Source organism: Schistocerca serialis, chromosome 1 (genome assembly GCF_023864345.2).
Source record: "Schistocerca serialis cubense isolate TAMUIC-IGC-003099 chromosome 1, iqSchSeri2.2, whole genome shotgun sequence".
Lineage (NCBI taxonomy): Eukaryota > Metazoa > Arthropoda > Insecta > Orthoptera > Acrididae > Schistocerca > Schistocerca serialis.
In genome coordinates this window covers 806,393,874-806,417,058 of record NC_064638.1, presented here as the reverse complement: position 1 = coordinate 806,417,058, position 23,185 = coordinate 806,393,874, and the positions used below count along the sequence as shown (strand labels likewise).

The following is a 23,185-nucleotide window of genomic DNA, read 5'->3' as shown; positions in this document are numbered from 1 at the left end:
TTTGTGGCTATACAGAATCTTGTGAAATAGTGTCACCCTTGAGCTAAAGTTCAACATGCGATGTTGCAGTTAATAAGCTACATATGTGTACTGTACTTTATGCATCACTGCCTCAGAATGTATAATCTTTTTTCATATTTATTTTCATTATTATCCCTTTGAAAACTGAGACTTCTATATTGATAGTTCACAGTAAGTGTAATACAAGAGATGACAAAAAATAGAGTTTGCTGGTCAAGATTCAAACTGTGATAAGATATTTGTACATGGACATTGCAGGAGCCTTGTAAGAAAACTTTAACAGCAGTATCAATAAGCAGCAGAGAGCAGATAGAAACAGAAACAAAAACAAAAAGGTAAAGCCATATAACAGATTTGAGGATTGAAGATAAGGAGGTAACAGTTATGAAACATGCGTTGTTTGTGACTCATAGAACACAGTCGAGAAATGGCAGGGAGAAAAGGACAACGTGACTAGTAGTTACTAGGAATGAACATATAACTGGGTGGTAAAAACAGCAACTGATATAAGAAGAGTTTCCTGAGACTGAAAAGGTCAGCGTAAGTTAGTTTAGGTGGATGGTGTTATAAAAGTCCGTTTGTGGTGTATCTGATTGCGTGGAAGATGGTTCAGTATAATTTAAATCATATTTGCAGTTTTATATATTTTTGTGTGTAATTTATCATTAATTTTATGTAGCTATGTACGCTGTCTGGTGCTATCTGTGTCTGTTGAGTGAACATCAATAAAAAATGGATATCCAGTAATTCGAAGTCATGTAGAAATTATTTTGTGCATTTCAAACACAGTACATTCCAAACAGTAGAAAGTATTTACTAATTTACTTCATCTGAAATACAGAAATTCCATTGCTTCAGCCCAACCATTTTTTTCTTTGTAGCAAAAAATTATTATACACTTGTTCTTTACAGAAAAATCTTCTTGGTTGTTTTTAATTAAGTTAACTTTATTATTCTGTTTACAGGTGTCTGAAGAACAGGCAAATGAATTGGAACTGCCTGCTTCACAAATTGAGGAAGACAAATCTTCATCTCAAGCCAGTTCAAAAGCAGGCAGTGTGTCTTCCACAGACAGTATAGAGATGGTTGATACATCTGATCAGAGTGTACCCAATGTTAGTGTGGAAGGAACAACAAGCATAACAAATGAAGAAGGAAAATCACAGGATTCTCCAGAAAATAAAGAAAGTTCACCTGCTACCTTAAAGCATGACCATCTCAGGGACAAAAAACGAAATATAAACCCATTTTTTGTTGATAAGGAATCATATCGCGATAGTTTTAAAAGAAAACGGGGAAAAGACTATTTGAGATTTCCTTTTGATTTATTAGCTCAAGGACTGGACTATGATACTTTCGCAGTGGAGTTCAGAAAGTATAGCATTAGTTATGCAAAGAAGCTTGAAAAGGCCCGAAATAAAAAGCTAAATTGTGTAGAGTGGGGGAAACCAATTGTTGGCCCCACTTTCACTTTGCCGCCAAGAACCCGCAAAGATTCAGTCTGTAACACAGAAACTCGTGCTAATCAGAGGTACAATTTGAGAGGCAGGCAAAATAAAATTGAGAGGGATTATTTGGAATTCCTTGATGACGACAACTCGAGTGAATCGCTAAGCTCTCCAGGAGGTAAAGGTAACAATGACATGTCCCAAACAGATGACATAATTTTGAATAATGAAGTAAAGGATAACTCCAAGAAAGACCAGCAGTCACGCAGGGATTCCCCACCATTAGTCATTGTAGAGGAAATCAACAGTGCTAAAAAGTTGTATTTGCAAGAAAACTTAAATCAATCCATGACTCATAGTTCAGATAAATCTCCAAAAAAAGTGAATGTAAGTACACCTTCACAAGCTAGTGAAGCAAGCTCACCCACCATTCCAACAAAAAGGCTTTCTTTGCGGCGGGCAAATGCATCTTTAAATTCAAATGATAAAAATGAAACGTGTGAAGGTAGTTCACCTGTAGTTATCGTGGAGGACACTGATAAGAAGGAGTTACTTCAGTGTGAAAATTTGAATAGTCCAGTGTCTCATAGAACTATCTCATCTCCAGCAAGTACTCCAAACAAAGAACACTACAGTCTGCCAAATTCTCCTACTTGTTCGCCAGTTGTTTCATTGAAGAGATTGCCATCGAGGACAGATCCATCTAGAGTAGTAGTGTGTGACAATGACAGAAAGACAAGGGCTGTAGACAGAACTGAGAGTCCACCTGTTCCTGATCAGAACGTAACAAAAAGACGGCGACTTGATTTTCAGTTGGCTGATGACAACGTAGTAGAAGTTGAAGAAGATAGGGTAAGTCAGTACTTTTCTTCCCTTCTGTAAATATAGGATACTAGTGATCCATGATAAGTCAGCTATGGCAAGTATCATTTCTTTTCTTCTTCTATGAGATATGCGTTCATGTGCAGTTGAAGTTGGGGAGGCAACTCTGTGTGGGGGGGGAGGCGGGGGGGGGAGAGAGAGAGAGAGAAAGAGAGAGAGAAACTCGCGCACATTTCTGTTACTTCACTGTAGCCTGTGGCAAAACATACTGCTGAGCACAGCAGGTTTGACCACTTTAAAAGCTGTGCCACTTGGTTACATCCCACCCACCTCTCCCTACCAATGCAATCTTTTGTGGATTATATAGATGGGAATTACCCATGCAAAACATCCTGCAACCCTCCAGTCCTGGGTCTCCATGATCCCAAGTTCCAACACCAACTTAAAATCCCCCCCCCCATTCCACTCCCATACCTATGCCACTACCCTTCCATTTCTTCCATTTTCCACTCACACTCTTTTCTCCTCTCCTTTTCCTTCTTCCTCTGCTCTATCTACCCCTACCACAATCAACTTCTCAACTTCATTGTATATCACTCATTCCCTTTGCACACACCAGCGCAAGCTTGCTGGTACTACACCTCTATTCTGTCCCTAAGCTGCATCCCTGCCATCCATCACCACTTTACAGTTCACCTCACACCTCGCCACACCTCACCTCACCTCACCCCACGTCACGTCAGTGTGGTGATTTATTGTCTTGTATCTTATGAACCTTTTAAACTGTGCAAGTAGTAAGTTGTACCAATGAATGGATAAGATGCTAATAGAAGGCCAAAATTTTTTTGGTAGGTCTGTCAATGAGCCTTTGAAAGTTGTCAACTTGCATTCCTACAGTCCTTCCTGCTGCTCAATTAATTGTTTAGATGTCAAGTCAGTGGAGTTCTGTCTGACTTTTTTCAAAGAAGTTTTAAGTGCTATTAGTAGTACAACTATCATGATAGAGAGTGCAGTTCAGTATTTCTTATTTATGAATGTGTTTCTTTTCCCAACCCTGCATGGGGAACATCCCCGTTACAGCTCATGTTTTGGTGGTTGGACTAGTAGGGTGAAAAAATTGGTTCCAAATGTTAACAGACCTTGTCTTAATTTTAACATACTTGAACAGATTATGATTGATGGCAGTTTTATAAACTTGGTGAAGGTCCTGTGTCTCATATTCGATACAAAGGAGTTTTAATAATCACATCCAAGTGAAACAAAGACTAGGTCTCTGAAAGTGCCAGGACAGTTGTGAGTTGTGGAGTGACAGGCTGGTGGGCTCAGTGACACGCTGCTGGTTGAGAGAAGTGTTTTATTCATCTTCAAATACACATCATGTCATTAGTACTGTGAGGCAGGCGTGCCAAATTCCCGTAACCCTGGCCGGCATTGGCTGACAGGCAACTGCTTCTGGCCTCACGAGCTGATGCACACCTAGGCACCCTGCAATACTGACGTCAGGCCGAGCAACAGCCGGTGTCATAACAGTAGGCCGTGGCCTTGACATCAGTGGTATTCTCTTGCTTCTGCTGTGGCGGTGTTCCACTGTGGAATGGCCATACCTGATGATTCAAGGCCTGCTCGTGACCACTGCAAAAGCAAGTGGAGACTTCCTTGCACAGGACACGACCCACTGCTGCTGGGCAGGAGTCTGGCGACGACAGGTGCAGGGAGCAGGTCAGCGGTGCTGTGCAACAAGTCATACATGGAGACTCAGTTGAGGAGACAATTCGCCCGATCAGTCCCGAACCCATGTGGGTGCAGCTGTCGTCTCATTGTCTACCGTGGACCTCGCATTTGGTGGTGTTCCTGGACTCCCAATGAATCTACCTCAAAATTCACACTTGTTTTTATGGTTGTGAGGCACATTTGTTGCACTGTTACGCAGCCCTTGATCATGTAGCTACACCATATTGTGATATGGGTCTTGCCCTGGTGTAGTGGTATTGCTCTGCCCACACTCTTGCTATTACTGCTGTGTGGTGCAGGTTTCACCAAGCACGGTTGGCCCATCTCACAGTCCTTTTGCGTATGTGTTATTCTCATCCCTATGTCTCCATGTTGTGCTTAAAGGCCCGTGGTTGCTACTACAACACTTTGCGGTGGGTTCCTCACAAATTCCACTAAAACTGAACAGCATTACATAATAAAATACCTTAGTCACATGTCTTGGAGGGCTAATACGATGTGTGTGCTCCAGTTATTATGGGTGCACAGTGTAAGAAGCAGTGAAACCTCATTATATTAAGATGTTTGAGTTATCCACGATGATGGGACTAGTCTGGCCACATGTACCCTTAGCATCAATCCCGTACTGCTTCTTAGCTGTCCCAGAATGCCAAATGTTACTCACACTGCAATGAAATTCATTTTCATAAACTGTTCATGAGCAGCATGGCATGTTTGAAGCTGCAGCGTGTGTCACCAAGAGAACTTTGTGTGGGAGAAAAGCAGTACTCAGGGTTGAAGCTAACTTCCCTAGTTGCTGAAGAGATTTTAAAATATGGTAGATTTCTTGAAGTGCGGGAGAGGCTATACTCACATGGATATGGTTTGTAACCTAATATTTATTGAAATTTCAGATGAGCACTTGAACTATATAGTATCAGTATTCAGGTATTGGTCCAGAAGGTGGACTCTCTTGGCTGCCCTGTGGTTTTCTCCGAGCACATCCTCAAAAATAAGATGGACTCTCTTGGCTGCCCTGTGATTTCCACTGAGCACATCCTCAAAGATTTTATTACTACTTGAATTTATTGTTTTTGATGCAGATTTACAAGCAGTTGGGAGTGCATTTGACCAGATAATATGTACTCCACTCAGGGTGGGGAAGGTGGTGAGATTCTTGTGGATACAAAGACAAATGTGGATTTAGTTAAATATGGTAGCAGATGTGATAGCCAAAGAAACATGAAAGAAAATATAATGATTGAATGTGTCATCCCACTGCTTGTTACCACCTCACTATTGAAGTACAGTGTTGGTGGGAAGAATGATTGTTGGAAGGTGACATACAGCTGTAGCTGATAAATTCTACTTGCCCATGGCACATCTTCTTCTGATCTATCACAGGAGATGATGATCTCAATTGACTATGAATAAGGCGTAGTCTGCTGATGTAAGGATGCCTGTCCCAGTTAGAAAACCTATCAGTGTTTGGCAATTGTGACACACAATTTTACTATGTCCCAGCTCAACAGACTGTATTTTATACTATAATTTTGCCCACAGTTTCACCTGCATACATGTCTGACTCATATTGCACACATCTCCTCCTCTGTCTTTGTCCATCTCCTCTTCTCTGTCCATCTCCTTCACCTCCCCCTTTCTTTCCATCTCCCTCACCTCCCCCTCTCTTTCCATCTCCCTCACCTCCCTCTCTCTTTCCATCTCCTTCCACTTCTTCTCTCATTCTCCTTCCATCCCTCTCTCTTTCCCCTCCCTCTATCATTCCATCTCTCTCTCTCTCTCTCTCTCTCTCTCTCTCTCTCTCTCTCTCTCTCTCTCTCTCTCTCCTTCTCTCTCCTTTCATCTCTTCCTCCCCCTATCTGTATCCATCCCCTCCTCCTCCATTATGTCCACCTACTGTTCCCCCTATCTGTATCCATTCCCTCCTCCTTCATTATGTCCACCTCCTCCTCCCCCTTCTCTCTTTGTCTACCTCCTCCCTCCCCTTTCTTTCTCTGTCCACCACCTCCTCCCCTTTCGCTCTCTGTCCATGTCCTCCTCCCTTATCCCCCCCCCTCATCTCTCTCTCTCTCTCTCTCTCTCTCTCTCTCTCTCTCTCTCCCTCTCCCTCCCTCCCTCCCTCCCTCCCCCCTCCCTCCCTCCCTTTCTCTCTGTTTCCCCCCCTCTCATTGCCCATCTGCCCTTCCCTTACTCTCTCTCCATTTTCTCCTCCCTCTCTCTCTGTCCACCACCTCCTTCCCCCTCGCTCTGCCCTTCTCCTATATCATCCCATATTCACCTCCACCCCGGTGGAGATGGCTTTTACCCAACTTTCTTTCTTTTAAGACTAAAAGTAGTATGCTTAACAAGTTTGCTTGAAATCAGTCCAGAGATTTTGGATGAGAGGTGAAACACACACACACACACACACACACACACACACACACACACACACACACACAAATAAATCCATTTTTATATACATATGTGTTTACTGCTTGATCTATGCTCTGTTTTAACAGATGAAGAGGTGCTCTGTTTTAACAGGTGAAGATTTGCTTCATGAATCCGTAGAAAGTAGGTTTAAATGTATTCTCAGTATGGTTGGCACATCCAGGTGTTTAAGTGCCCAGGGAAACACACTTTGTCATATTAATTTAGTCTTTATTCTGTTACTATGTCCAATGTTTGTAATATTTTAAAACAGGGACAATGTTTAAAGATTTACACTTTGAGTGATAATGTGTGTGAAACTGACTGAATGTGTGTTAACTTAGTTTGCATTCCAAGCTGTTGTAGATGTGAAGTGTACTGCACAAATCATTTCAAACTAAGTTAACTAGGCTGCTAATAATATTGCTGTTGAAGGTAGCGCATTTGTGTGCTCGTGCATTCGCAACACCCCTACCCCTTCTCTCTCTCTCTCTCTCTCTCTCTCTCTCTCTCTCTCTCTCTGTGTGTGTGTGTGTGTGTGTGTGTGTGTGTGTGTGTGTGTGTGTGTGTGTGTGTGTGTCCAAACTAATTCTAGAATAAGTATCTGTGTTGTAGACACACTGTGCCTGCACTTATGCACCTTTCCAAGCAGTGCCTGAATCACACAGGAGTATTTGGAGATTTTCCACCATATAATGTATACATAGAACCTGCATTATTGAAACCACTTAAAGTGCAGGACATTATGAATATAGGTGTGGAATCTGTAAGAAACGAAGTTTTATGATAAAATAAATGTGACTATGTTTGGCTAGATAACAGATGAAATTAAATACATAAAATAAGAGAAAGGCAACCACTCACCTATAGCAGACTGATGTGTGGAGCATAGAAATGCTTAACAGGAAACAGTATTCACTCAAGCTTTTGAGATTTTTTTCCCTTCTAGTAGAAGTAGACACATACACACACAGATACTCAAACATACTGTGTCCTGTGGCCAAATCTCACCGTGACTACAGGAGTGTGCGTTTGGATGTCGGTGTGGTTGTGTGTGTAAATGTATGTACCTTTACAAGGGAAAGAACAAGAGATCAAAAGCTAGTGTGAATACTGTTTCCGTAATATCTCTCTATATTCCACATATCAGTCTGTTAACACGCAAGTGGTTGCCTTTACTTATATCACTTAATGCTCTATTCAGTAATTTCCAGATGAAATTAAATAAGATTTCTGATAGTGAATCTCAAAATTCAGCAGTAATTATTGGGGAAATTGTAACTTAAAAAGGGGTTCTTTCCTATTTGCTCTATTATACTCAGTTCACACTGGCTTCCACTTCCAAATACAGTACATTTTTTGACATGGTACTTCTGTTATAATTATCAACAGCTAGCTTCCATCATTTTTATCTGTTTTCTGCATCATCTTTGTAACCATATATTATTCATTGTTGTTGAATCATTCTCCCAGAATCCACAGCAGTCATTATTATTATTTCTTTCCTTTCTCAGACGTTATGTCTGGTTAAAAATGGAAAGTGACGCGGACCTTGATCAAGCGTGACTTCCTTTTAACTGTACGGTATATGTTACATTGCATTTAGGAACTTTTGGGTAATTGAACATGTATCAATAATTACAGATTTCTGTAGTTGTATGTATACGTTTGGCTGTAGCTGTATTGCGCTGATGTACTGGTGGATATTGTGTGGTATGACTCCTGCTGTAGTTGATAGTATAATTGGTATAATGTCAACTTGATCCTGATGCCACATGTCCTTGACTTCCTCAGCCAGTTGGATGTATTTTTCAATTTTTTGTCCTGTTTTCTTCTGTATATTTGTTGTATTGGGTATGGATATTTCGGTTAGTTGTGCTAATTTCTTCTTTTTATTGGTGAGTATGATGTGAGGTTTGCTAAGTGGTGTTGTTTTATCTGCTCCAGTATAATTTGTATTCATCATTCTCCAGTACATTTTGTGATGCATACTTGTATGTGGGAACGTGTTGTTTTATTAGTTTATGTTGTATGGCAAGTTGTTGATGTATTATTTTTGCTACATTGTCGTGTCTTCTGGGGTATTCTGTATTTGCCAGTATGGTACATCCGCTTGTGATGTGATCTACTGTTTCTATTTGTTGTTTGCAAAGTCTGCATTTATCTGTTGCGGTATTGGGATCTTTAATAATATGTGTGCTGCAATATCTGGTGTTTATTGTTTGATCCTGTATTGCAATCATGAATCCTTCCGTCTCATTGTATATATTGCCTTTTCTTAGCCATATGTTGGATGCGTCTTGATCGATGTGTGGCTGTGTTAGATGATACGGGTGCTTGCCATGTAGTGTTTTCTTTTTCCAATTTACTTTCTTCGTATCCGTTGATGTTATGTGATCTAAAGAGTTGTAGAAGTGGTTCTGAAATTTCAGTGTTGTAGCCGATGTATTTATATGAATGATTGCTTTGTGTATTTTGCTAGTTTCTGCTCGTTCTATAAAGAATTTTCTTAAATTGTCTACCTATCCATAATGTAGGTTTTTTATGTCGATAAATCCCCTTCCTCCTTCCTTTCTGCTCAATGTGAATCTTTCTGTTCCTGAATGTATGTGATGTATTCTATATTTGTGGCATTGTGGTCATGTAACTGTATTGAGTGCTTCTAGGTCTGTGTTACTCCATTTCACTACTCCAAATGAGTAGGTCAATATTGGTATAGCATAAGTATTTATAGCTTCTGTCTTGTTTCCTGCTGTCAATTCTGTTTTCAGTATTTTTGTTAGTCTTTGTATTTTTCTTTTAGTTCTTCTTTAATATTTGTATTATCTATTCCTATTTTTTGTCTGTATCCTAGATATTTATATGCATCTGTTTTTCCATCGCTTCTATGCAGTCACTGTGGTTATCCAATATGTAATCTTCTTGTTTAGTGTGTTTTCCCTTGACTATGCTATTTTTCTTACATTTTTCTGTTCCAAAAGCCATATTTATACCATTGCTGAATACTTCTGTTATCTTTAGTAATTGGTTGAGTTGTTGCTGCCAGTAATTTTAGATCATCCATGTATAGCAAATATGTGATTTTGTGTTGATATGTTCCAGTAATATTGTATCCATAATTTGTATTATTTAGCATGTTGGATAGTGGGTTCAGAGCAAGGCAGAACCAGAAAGGACTTAATGAGTCTCCTTGGTATATTCCACGCTTAATCTGTATTGGCTGTGATGTGATATTATTTGAATTTGTTTGGATATTAAGTGTGGTTTTCCAATTTTTCATTACTATGTTTAGGAACTGTATCAATTTAGGATCTTTCCAATATTTGTAGTAACCATGAGGGGGGTACACTATCAAAAGCTTTTTGGTAATCAACGTATGCGTAGTGTAGTGACCTTTGTTTAGTTTTAGCTTGATATGTCACATCTGTATCTATTATCAGTTGCTCTTTACATCCTTGTGCTTCTTTGCTGCAGCCTTTTTGTTCTTCATTTATTATTTTGTTCTGTGTTGTATGTGTCATTAATTTCTGTGTAATGACTGAAGTTAATATTTTGTATATTGTTGGTAGGCATGTTATGGGGCGATATTTTGCTGGGTTTGCCGTGTCTGCTTGATCTTTAGGTTTCAGATAAGTTATTCCTTGTGTAAGTGTATCAGGAAATGTGTATGGGTCTGCATGTAACTTAAATAATTTAGTTAGATGTGAATGTGTTGATGTGAACTTCTTTAGCCAGAAATTTGCTATTTTATCTTTTCCAGGGGCTTTTCAATTGTGCGTAGAATTAATTGCTCGGGTGACTTCATGTTGCAAAATTATCACTTCAGGCATTTGTGGTATCATCTTGTATGTGTCTGTTTCTACTTGTATCCACCGTGCATGTCTGTTATGTTGTACAGGGTTTTGACCATATGTTGCTCCAGAAGTGTTCCATGTCAGCTATGTTTGGTGGATTGTCTATTTTAATGTGTGTGTTATCTATTGTCTGGTAAAATTTCTTTTGGTTTGTGTTGAATGTTTGGTTTTGTTTCCTTCTATTTTCACTTTTTTTGTATCTTCTAAGTCGTTTGGCCAATGCTTGTAATTTCTGCTTCTTTTCATCTAATTGCTCTATCACTTCTTGTTGTGAGATTTTACCTAACCTGTTTCGTTTTTTGTCTGATATTTCATTTCTTATAAATTGTGTTAGCTCTCCGATGTTTTTTCTCAGTTTTTCTATTCTGATCTGTAGCCTGTGTTGCCGTGCTGGTTTTGTGGGTTTCTTCTGTCTGTTGGTTGGCTCTGATCTCTGCCTAGTGTGTATATTTAGTGTAGCGAGTGCTCCCATATAAATCAGTAGTTGTAACTCTTCCATAGTTGTATTTTCATTTATTTTGTTGTGTATGATTGTGTTGATAGTTGTTGTTGTTGTTGTTTCGACTTGTGGGTTATTTGGTGGTCTATGCAAGAATGGTCTAACATCTGTATTGGTGTCTTTGTATTCTGTATATGTCAGCTGAAATTTTTCTTCTATATCTTAACATGTGTGTCATTTTGTGTTCTATTTGTGCTTGTTCTGGTGGCTGTCTTAAGATTTCGTTTTCCTCTGATTGTTTAATTGATGCATGTTGCTCTTTGTTTGTTTGCTCTGGGATGTTTGAGTCCATTACTGTATTTTCTTCTTCTTCTGATTGCACATTATTTTGTTCCAGTATTTGTTGTACTTGTTGTTTGATGTTTTCTAATTCTGACTAGGGTATCCTGTTATTTTTGATTATTACACGGATCTGATAACTAGTCGTTGTTCTGATAAAAATTTTAATTCCGGGTATCTGGTAATAAATGTTGTGTATACTTGTGATCTGTATCCAGTTGTGTTGGTTCCTAAGTTTGTTGCTTGGTAATAACAGAACATGAGATGTCGGTTAACTTCATCTGACCATCTCATCCTCTGTCTTTGTTTTCCTTCTAGAGTGGTTGCAGGAATCATATCCTGCAAAACACCTCTATTTGGATTTAAATCATTTTCCGTGTGGCTAGCAGTGTCGTTACCACTGTGGACGGGCATAGGGTTCAAGCGTTGTCCCCAACCATGACAGCGCTTGTCCGAGGCTTCATTAGTTCTGTCCTGAACCAACTAATAACACAAAAAGGGGGGTTAGCCCTATTAGTGGTTTGTTCTTTTCGTCGCCTTTTACGACTGGCAGCACATACCGGAGGTTTATTCATTTCCCGGGCCTTATGATTATGATTATTATTATTATTATTATTATTATTATTAATAATTTCTACAAATTTATTAATAACTTTTTTTTTTTTTTCCAGCTTTCTAATGCTTCTCGAAGTCCAGCACCATGCCTTCCAGCCATTAAGAATGTGGAAGACAGTGAAAGTCCAAAAATATCGTGTCCAATATGCAACCAGCTGTTTAGTAGTGATATCATACAGGTATTTTTTTGTTTTGTTTTACACTTGTTGGTCACAGTTGGAATAATGAACTTAACTATGCAATTTAATTCCACTGAATGATAATTTTAGAATAAAATTGTTGTAAATAGCATAAACATACATGATTTTACTCTCTTGGTGTACCATGGATACTGACAAGTAAACATAAATATTTGTAACATGATAAAAAAATTGCACAACACTTAAGAGATTACTTGTGTGTAATAGAAATGGGTTCAAATCCTTGTCAGGCCCTCCTACCACAAGTTTTCCATATGTTCCCTAAAACTCAGTAGGCAGTTATTAAGATGCTACTTTCAAAAAGGTGTCTGTCTGTTCTCCTTCTCTTACCTTTCTGATGGTGTTCTGTGTGTCTCACTGCCTTGGTGTAAATGGGACATTAAATCACCTCTCTCATGTGTGTGTGTGTGTGTGTGTGTGTGTGTGTGTGTGTGTGTGTGTGTGTGTGTGTGTTGTTTGTGTGCGTGTGTGTGTAAAATAACAAATGTGCAAAGCCATCTTATTAATTTTGTACTGAAACTTTACCAAGTCTCTTTAACATTTCCCTTTCCAAAGAATAATGAAAGGCTTTTAACTTGTGCACCAATTATACTGTCTATTAGCATAAGACTTAGTTCTTGTTACAGATCATTCTGCATTGGCTTCACAAGCAACTGTTCAGAACGATCTTTCATTTTCATCTGATTCAGCGCTCAGTTACTGGGGAATTTTGTGTGAGTATTTGGAAGATGAAGGGGAATAGTATGAAGAAAACTGGGGCACTAAGATATTCAAATGGACATTGGAGAAAGCAGTTCAGAACTCCAGGAAAAGAAACCATTGGTCTGTGACAGTCTACTATCTGAGGCACTAAAAGTCTTAGGTTGAAATGCAATTTCCAGACTGGCTGAGGTAGTGAAAGATATACTTAAGATCATTGTAGTGTCATTACCTAAAAAGTGCAGTGTGCAATGCAAAAGAATGCAAAGACTGAAGGACAGACAATTTTATCAGCCATGTTACACAGGCTGGAACGAGAGTCATACTGAGGATAACTGAAAGGGAAGCAGATTAAAATGTGGGGAAGACCAGTTCGGTCACAAAACAGTATAAGGAACAAGAGATGCTATTGATTATCTGAAGATGACCGGAGTGAAGTAATGTATATTCATTTTAATCAGCTGGGAGAAGGCATTCAATAGTCAACTAGAGTATATGACTGAAGATTTTAAAAGATGTTGGACTAGACTGGAATGATAAAATATTAATAAAGAGTAACAATAAGAGGAAGGGATTGAGGAGACAAGAGAGATGACCATTGGTAGGGGTGTAAGGCAAGGATGATCACTGTTACTGAAGCTATTCAGTGGATATGGAGAAGTGTTGGTGTGTAGTATCATAGAGGACACAGGTATTATAACTGAAGGAGAAAGGTTAAAGGCTATAAAACAATAATATGAAAAGGAAAGTTGATACTCACCATATAGCGGAGATGCTGAGTCGCAGATAGACACTACAAAACGACTGTCACAAATAAGCTTTTAGCCAACAAAACCTTTGTTGAAAGTGGATCACACACACACACACACACACACACACACACACACACACACAAACGCGCGCACAAACGTAACTCCCGCACACACAACTGCACTCTCTGGCAGCTGAAGCCACACTGCGAGCAGCGTCATCAGCAGCAGTAAGGAGGAGGCTGGGGCGGGGAGGGGGAGGGATAGTTGGGTAGGGGTGGGGGACAGTGAAGTACTACTGGAGAGCATGCAGGGACAAAGTGGAGAGAGGGTAGGGCAACTAGGTGAGGTCAGGATGTTAGACAGAGGCAGGGGAGACGGGGTGGGGGGGTAGTGGAAAAGGAGAGAAGTAAAAACACTGGGTGCGATGGTGGAATGAGGGCTGTGTAGTGCTGGAGTGGGAATATGGATGGGTGAGGATAATGACTAATGAAGTCATGACTTAGTCATTGTCCTCAGCCATCCAGCCCCTCCCTGTTCCCATTCCAGCACTACACAGCGCTCATTCCACTGTCACACCAGTGTTTTTACTTCTCTCCTTTTCTGCTACACTCCCACCCCTCTCCTGCACATCTCTCCCCTGCCTTCCTGACTACACCTACACCTAGCTGCCCTACCCGCTCTCCACCTCACCCCTGTGTGGTCCCCAGCAGCAGTTCACTGTCTCCCACTCCTAATGTACTACACCTCCCCCTCCCTGCCCCAGCCTCCTCCTTACCCCCACCCAGTTGCCACACCCATCGTGCACTGCTGCTGATGCTGCTCACATTGTGGCTTCAGCTGCCATAGTGTGCAGTTACGCGTGTGAGAGTTGCGTGGGCGCGCGCACCTGTGTGTGTGTGTGTGTGTGTGTGTGTGTGTGTGTGTGTGTGTTTTGTATATTTTTGACAAAGGCCTTGTTGGCCAAAAGCTTATTTGTGACAGTGTTTTTGTTGTGCCTATCTACAACTCAGTGTCTCCACTATATGGTGGGTAGCAACTTTCCTTTTCACATTATTGTTAGATTCCATCCTGGATTTCCCATTGTATAAAGACAATAAAATACGCAGGTGATGTAGCGGTACTGGTAGAATCAGAAGAAGAGGGCGTACGTAACAGGTCTATGTGAAATCAAGTTATTGTTGGATGTTTTTTCTAGTCACACAATTCCGCTGTGACAGTTTTTGATTAATTCAAAAAAGTGTATGCTCAGTACTGCAGAAATACCCAGACCATGCAGTATTAATTGGAGGGATTGGGACATATATGGATTCATTGCAGGAGGTACTGACAGGTCATCTTGCAAAGTACTTTTGAACACAGTTTTCCAAAAACTGTCTTGAGCAGCTGGTTTGACGGCCCACATGCAAAGGCAATGTTTAGACCTTGTAGCTACAAACAGCATGACCTTATCAGTGGTGTCAGTGTAAGAACAAGGATTAGTGATCATGATATCAGTCTTTCTATAGAGGTAAAGATATACATAAATGATCTGATGGAGAGGGTTAGCAACAATTGGTGGTTTTTTTGCTGATGATGCTGTGGTGTAAGGGAAGGTGTCATCATTGAATGACTGTTGGAGGATACAAGATGACTTAAATGAAATGTTTAGTTGACATGATGAAAATGTAAGTTAATGCAGATGAGAAGGAAAAACAAACCCCTAATGTTCGAATACAGCATTAGTAGTGTCCTGCTGGACACAATCATGTCGATTAAGTATGTCGGCAAAACTTTGCAAAGGGATATGAAACAGAACGAGCATGTAAAGGATTGTAGTAGGGAGGGTGAATGGGAGAATTGTAGGAAAGTGTCGTTCATCTGTAAAGCAAACCACTTACAGAACACTACTGTGACCCTTTGTTGAGTACTACTTGAGCGTTTGTAATATCCACCAGGTTGGAAAAAAGTAGTAGTAGTAGTAGTAAGTAGTATGGTATTGTGCCTTACGGCAGGTCTTGTCGTGGGTTAGACTGGAATAAAGGATGACATCGAAACAGTTCAGTGGGAAGCTGCTAGATATGTTACCATTAGGTTCTGTCGATATGCAGGCATTATGGAGATGGTTGCTGAACGGAAATCGCAGTCCTGGAGGGAGAATGACATTTTTTTCTTGAAAACTATTGAGAAAATTTCAGCATTTCATGTTGACTACAGAACTATTCTATAACTGCCAACATACGTTTCAGGTAAAGACCACAAAGATATGGGGCATTTAGGAGATCTGTTCAAAAAATTCCGAAACATTCGTAATTTTGTGTCAGTGGTGTGCTCTAGTGAAATGCAGTTGGCACACCCGCACATGGCTGTATTTAATGTGTAACTGCTGAAGGTGTCATTGTTGTATGTCTGTTAGTTATTGTTCAGTGCTGCATTAAGTAGTAGTTTCGCACAGTTTGCAAACTCCGAGATCGCAGTGTCAGAGGAGCAAAACATCTGCATTAAATTTTGTGTGGAATTCAAGAAAACCTGTACAGATGCACACCAAATGATGCAGAAAGCTTACGGTGATGAATGCGTAAGCTGAACTTGGTGTTACGAAAGGTTTACCCAGTTTAAAAATGGCTGGATGCTTATGTCAGGAAGTCAGTGAAAGTGTGTATGCCAATCAAAGACTGACTGTCAGAAAGGATGCAGAAGAATGTAACATTTCAGTTGGATCATATCCTGAAATTCTGACACAGCATCTTGGAATGCATTGTGTTGCCGCCAAGTTCGTCCCACGGCTCATGAGTCAGGCCCAGAAAGACCTTCACCTAGCACCCTTTGAAGAGCTTTTGGATCTCGCAAATGAGAATGAGGTCCTCCTTAAGAGGATCGTTACTGGTGATGGTATGTGGGTCTACCGTTATGATGTTGAGACCTAGGTTCAATTTCACAGTGGGTTGGGAAAGGTTCTTCATGACCAAAGAAAGCTCATCAGGTCTGGTCAAATGTCAAAGTCATGCTGATAGTTTTCTTGAGTTTGAAGGATTAGTTCATCGTGAATTTATGCCACAGGGACTAACTGTTAATTGACGGTACTATCGAAATGTGTTGCAACGCCTGCGAGAAAATGTGAGTAGGAAACAGCCTGAAATGTGGCAAGGCACACGATAACACACCTGCACATTCATCCCTGTTGGTGCATGATTATGGCACAAAAAACAAATTCAGTGTGCTACCTCATCTGTACTCTCCAGACCTGGCCCATATGTACTTTTTTTATTTCCGAAGTTGAAAATACCATTGAAAGGATGATGCTTGGCATGATAGATGAGATAAAAGAAAATTCGCAGTTGGCACTTCATGTGATCCACCAAGAAGCATACCAAGATTGCTTCCAGAAGTGGAAATGGCATTGGGAGTGGTGTATCAATTGTGGAGGAGAGTATTATGAAGGAGACCATGTGCATTAAGTAAAAGTTAAGCGTTGAAAATATTTTGTGGATAAAGTTCCAGAATTTTTTTGTACAGACCTTGTAGACAGCCGTTTTTCCCTCACTCTGTCTGTAAGTGGAACAAGAAAAGAAATCACTAATAGCAGTACAATGTACCCCACCCCCTCCCACCCAGCTTGCACCATATGGTGGCTTGCAGAGTATGCATGTTTGTAAGTACAACAGGTGCTGAAGAGTATTGCTAGAAGGGGTTGAGGAGTATGGAATGAAGATAAATATAGAAAAGACAAAAGTGGTGAGAATAAGCAAGAAAGAAGTGCCTATATTCTTTTATGGAAAAAATGGAAAAAAGATAGAACACATAAAATCCTTTCTGTATTACTGAAGTTTGTTATACGGGAAATGGAAACTGTAAAAAAGAATAAAGACATGGATGGTGAAGAGCATATGAAAAGGTAAAGCAACTATTAACAGCTGGAAGAAGTCAAATGGTGCTGAGAAAAAGATTTGCTAAGTGTTATGTCTGAAGTATAGTGATGATAAGCGATGAATCATGGACAATTAAAAAGAAAGAAGAAAGATATTTAGATAGTTTCGAAATGTGGGTGCGGAGGATCTGATTTGGGAATGAAGAAGTAACAAAGAAAATAGGGGAAGAAAGAAGATTATTGGAAGTGATCAGGAAGTGAAAAAATATTGGTGGGACATGTACTGTGTAGAAACTGTCTGCAACACAGAATAATAGAGGAAAAAGTGGAAAGAATGAGAGAAAGAGTTAGGGAGAGAATCAGAATGATGGTCTACGTTTTGAAGATGAACATACGAATAGGAGGAGGAAGACGCTCAGAACAGGACATGGTAGGGAGCCTGTAGTTGAATCCTGTCACAAGACAGATACACTGAAGAAGAAGAAAGGAGGATCTGATTCATCTTCTGCTTTTTAATCTCGTTTTTACTTTCTGCGACACATTTTCTGGAACTTTTGCAGTTCGAGAGTGTGAAGCCACATTTAAGATAAATTTTTGAAAGAGTTTTAGTTAATTAGCTATGTTTGCCATAAATTAAGGAACAAATGAAGTTTTGAGATCATTATAAAAAGTCAAATATTTTGCATTTATTTTATTGTTAACAGTGAATGTTGTGATAAATTTGCAGTTGAATTACAGAAATCTCCCTGACAGTATAAGGTGTGTGTGTGTGTGTGTGTGTGTGTGTGTGTGTGTGTGTGTGTGTGTGTGTGTGTGTGTATATATCAGTAACTATCGAGGGCATGTGTTGAGCATGAAAATTGTGGTACAGACTGATTGAGGACACCCTCAACCCTTGGAACTTGCTCAGAGAACAAATATTCGTGACAGCATTCCAGAAATACTCAACAGGATTGAAGTTATGGGGCTTTAGTGTCCAGAAAAAGCAACTTAGTTTTCATTCAGCATTCATTTAATTAATATGACAGAATTCTGAGTAATTGGAGGGTGTGTTATCCTCCTGAATACGCAACTGGTGTCCAGGTATCGGGGTATGAGATATCGCCTAATCAGTTTGTGCAATATTTCTAGCTATGCCACATCCAAGGCAATCTTGTGTATGTCAAAATATAACTGCTCTTGTTACTGGTTTTATCTAAATTATTCTCCTGTGCCTTAAGTCTGTTTATTGCATTCCATTTCTTGATGGTCCCTACTGTTGCCTTTGTTATGGGTAGATGGGTTTTCCCATTCCTTGTTGGCATGAATTTTGTGTTTGCTACTTACAGAAATTACATAATTAATTTTCTTTTGGAGAGAAAAGTCATCTTATGCTTCAATGAGTCAAATCTGTTTTGTGAACTTCCTGGCAGATTAAAACTGTGTGCTGGACCGAGGCTCGAACTCGGGACCTTTGCCTGCGAAAGGCAAAGATCCTGAGTTTGAGTCTTGGTCTGGCACACAGTTCTAATCCACAGGAAGTTTCATATCAGTGCACACTCTGCTGCAGAGCTAAAATTTCATTCTCGAAACAGCACCCAGTCTGTGGTAAAGCCATGTCTCCCCAATATCCTTTCTTCCAGGAGTGCTAGTTCTGCAAGTTTCACAGGAGAGCTTCTGTGAAGTTTGGAAGGTAGGAGACGAGGTATTGGCGCAAGTAAAGCTGTGAGGACTGGGCACGAGTTGTGCTTGGGAAGCTCAGATGGTACAGCACTTGCCTGCGAAAGGCAAAGGTCCTGAGTTCAAGTCTCGGTCCGGAACACAGTTTTAATCTTCCAGGAAGTTTCATATCAGCGCACACTCCGCTGCAGAGTGAAAATTTCATTCTGGAAATCTGTTATGTGTTTCTCAACTCTAATCTCATCTACAGTTTTCATTTTATTTTATATAGCAGTGTATGGTGTATTAACTGTATTCTTGAAGCATGTAACCTTATTTGTTCTATTTATGCAGCTTTCATGACAGCAACTTCAGATCATAGTTTCTTTTCTGTACTGGAATATTTTAGTTCTGGATTATTGTATTTACTATTTAATGAGTGTATGTCTCACTCCAAACAGTTTCATTATTTTGCCCTTTTTCTGTATTTCGTTTCTGAGCTTTTGTTTGCATGTTTCCGTGAAATAAATACAAAATACGTACATGCATCATTATCTCTTATAAATTTCACACTACTCTCAAGTCCTTCGTGTGATACCAATGTTTTTAGTTACTACACTGGTTAATTTTTACAACTTTTGTGTCAGCCAAGTCTTATAACAGAAAAACAAAACTTTCACGGGGTACTACAGAAAAAGATGTTAACATTATGAGCAATGACACAGTATTATTTGTGGAGTCCAAGCTGATAAATGACGTGGTGGCTGAGGGGACAACTGTATATGGGAAATACTTTATGGCCGCTCCTATCAGCTGCCTTGCCAAGTGTCTGTTTGGAGTATGCAAATAGTACTTGGGGAGCCTTAAATTGTTGTTACAGCTGATGCATAGTGTATATATGGTCCATTGTTCTTTCACCTCACGGAATTGGGAGAAAACTGAAGGCAGTACAGAGTTCAGTAACATGCATTGTTCCTGCAACAACAGTGCCAGCTACTGCTAATGGTATTCCTCTTATTGTCAAAGGAGTTAAAAAAATGATGGATATGCTATGCAAGTGTTAAGTCCTCCAATTCCAAGTTGTCTCTTCTGTGTCTGCACTTGATAGAAGTTTAACTACTCACAAGGCACCTATACACATTCTAGATTAAAAGTCCATAGAGTAAGGGAAGTCCAGTATTGTATAGCACTGTGTAGATAAGGACAGAGAAACTAATGTACAACTGGAAGTGAGTGAGCTACAGGAATTGTCCTACATATAATCCATACCCTGATTATTTTACAGCAGGTGACCGCCTCTTGTATGTGTAGCCAAATCTGTGGCACAATGTTGAATCCTATGCTTTTCAGCAGGCTATTTTTAAGCACTCCCAGTTCAGGATATATCATCATGTACTGTTCTCACCTTATGGCACCTGGTAAACAAATATTCTGCTGGTCCAATGTGACTGACAACTTTAACAATGAAGGAAGCGGACATAATCGTGCTTCCAGTGGAGCACTTTTGTGTTGTATTAGTGTATATGGTATCCTAAGGGTATTGCAGTTACACTGGAAAATTGTTAGCCGAATAATTTGCTGGTGGTATCTGATTAGAACAACAAGGTATGTTATACACACTTTAACAAGGTAAGAGCTCTTACCTGAACTTAAGTGCAGTATCACATGGAAAAAATCATATAGTGTCCATGGTTACTAATGTTGTTGTTGCTGTTGTTGTTGTTGTTGTTGTGGTCTTCAGCCCTGAGACTGGTTTGATGCAGCTCTCCATGCTACTGTATCTCGTGCAAGCTTCTTCATCTCCCAGTACCTACTGCAGCCTACATCCTTCCGAATCTGCTTAGTATATTCATCTCTTGGTCTCCCTCTACGATTTTTTACCCTCCACGCTGCCCTCCAGTACCAAATTGGTGATCCCTTGATGCCTCAGAACATGTCCTACCAACCGATCCCTTCTTCTAGTCAAGTTGTGCCACAAACTCCTCTTCTCCCCAATTCTATTCAATACCTCCTCATTAGTTATGTGATCTAGCCATCTAATCTTCAGCATTCTTCTGTAGCACCACATTTCGAAAGCTTCTATTCTCTTGTTATCTAAAATATTTATCGTCCACATTTCACTTCCATACGTGGCTACACTCCACACAAATACTATCAGAAATGACTTACTAACACGTAAATCAATACTCGATGTTAACAAATTTCTCTTATTCAGAAACGCTTTCCTTGCCATTGCCAGTGTACATTTTATATCCTCTCTACTTCGACTATCATCAGTTATTTTGCTCCCCAAATAGCAAAACTCCTTTACTACTTTAAGTGTCTCATTTCCTAATCTAATTCCCTCAGCATCACCCGACTTAATTCGACTACATTCCATCATCCTTGTTTTGCTTTTGTTGATGTTCATCTTATACCCTCCTTTCAAGACACTATCCATTCGGTTCAACTGCTCTTCCAAGTCCTTTGCTGTTTCTGACAGAATTACAATGTCATCGGCGAACCCTCATTTGTTTCCGTTACTGCTTGCTCAATATACAGATTGAATAGCATCGGGGAGAGGCTACAACCCTGTCTCACACCCTTCCCAACCACTGCTTCCCTTTCATGTCCTTCGTCTCTTATAACTGCCATCTGGTTTCTGTACAAATTGTAAATAGCCTTTCACTCCCTGTATTTTACCCCTACCACCTTCAGAATTTGAAAGAGAGTATTCCAGTCAACATTGTCAAAAGCTTTCTCTAAGTCTACAAATGCTAGAAACATAGATTTGCCTTTCCTTAGTCTTTCTTCTAAGATAAGTCGTAGGGTCAGTATTGCCTCACGTGTTCCAACATTTCTACGGAATCCAAACTGATCTTCCCCGAGGTTGCCTTCTACCAGTTTTTCCATTCGTCTGTAAAGAATTTGCGCTAGTATTTTGCAGCTGTGACTTATTAAACCGATAGTTTGGTAATTTTCACATCTGTTAACACCTGATTTCTTCGGGATTGGAATTATTATATACGTCTTGAAGTGTGAGGGAATTTCGCCTGTCTCATACATCTTGCTCACCAGATGGTAGAGTTTTGTCAGGACTGGCTCTCCCAAGGCTGTCAGTAGTTCTAATGGAATGTTGTCTACTCCCGGGGCCTTGTTTCGACTTAGGTCTTTCAGTGCTCTGTCAAACTCTTCGTGCAGTATCATGTCTCCCATTTCATCTTCATCTACATCCTCTTCCATTTACATGATATTGTCCTCAAGAACATCGCTCCTGTATAGACCCTCTATATACTCCTTCCACCTTTCTGCTTTCCCTTCTTTGCTTAGAACTGGATTTCCATCTGAGCTCTTGATATTCATGCAAGTGGTTCTCTTTTCTCCAAATGCAAAAGATTATTTAACAAGAGAGGCGTGATGCAAAAGCCATGAATTGTTTTTCCACAATTCCGTACTTTTTTGCATATTGCTCCTTGCAAATGGCACATAACATCAAGGTAATATTCCTTATTTACTGTATGACCTTGAAGCAAAAATTCATGGTGCACTGTGCCACAGTAATTGAAAAAAACAGAGAGCTAAATTTTGACATTTGATTGAACTTGGTGTGCTTTTTTCGGTCTTGGCTCTCGCAATGCTTACTTTGGGATGACTGGGCTTTGGTTTCAACATCATAATCATAAACCCATGTTTTGTCACCAGTTATGACCCTTTTGAGCAAATCGGGATCATCAGTGATGTCATTCAGGAGCTCCTGAGAGATGCTCATGCGACGGTTCTTCTCGTCAAAATTGAGCAGTTTTGGAACAAACTTTGCTGATGCACGTTTCATGCCCAAAACATCCGAAAAAATTGCATGACATGAGCCGATTGATATGCCAACATCCTCAGCAACTTCTCTTATGGTAATTTTACGATTTTTTAAAACAATTTTCTTCAGAGATTCGACATTATCATCTGTTGTTGATGTGCTAGGGGCATCGAGAGCGAGGTTCGTAATTGGCATCTTCTCGGATATCGTGGAAGATCTTTTACAACTTGTAAACATTTTTTTTTTAGTTAGAGCAAACTCACTGTATGCCACTTCAACATTTCAAGTGTTTTAGAGCACTCGATTCCATTTTTCACACAAAATTTGATGCATATTCTTTGCTCCATTTTTTAAAAATTAAAAAAAAAAATTTTTTTTAATATAATAATCGAAAATTGCCGAGCACAATAAAACACGTCGAACTTTTCTTTGTGTCAAAAACAGACGAAGTACGCTGTGCACTTTAAACTGTGAAAATATGTTCAGGACATGTGTATCATCATAACAAAAAAAGATCGATAATCGAATGTAAGGTGATCGCGCAATTTGAAAAGTTACCTTACTTTTTGAACAGCCCTCGT

At 39.8% G+C, this 23,185-nt stretch overlaps 1 protein-coding gene across 1 annotated transcript in view; it reads left to right on the top strand.

Moving 5' to 3' along the window:
• Positions 1–23,185, top strand: part of LOC126484037 (uncharacterized) — a 139,777-nt gene that overhangs the window by 89,349 nt on the left and 27,243 nt on the right. Inside the window, exons 3-4 of the mRNA XM_050107376.1 lie at positions 987–2,321; positions 11,738–11,860. Coding sequence (XP_049963333.1) covers positions 987–2,321; positions 11,738–11,860 — 1,458 coding nt within the window. The remainder of the gene's footprint in view (positions 1–986; positions 2,322–11,737; positions 11,861–23,185) is intronic.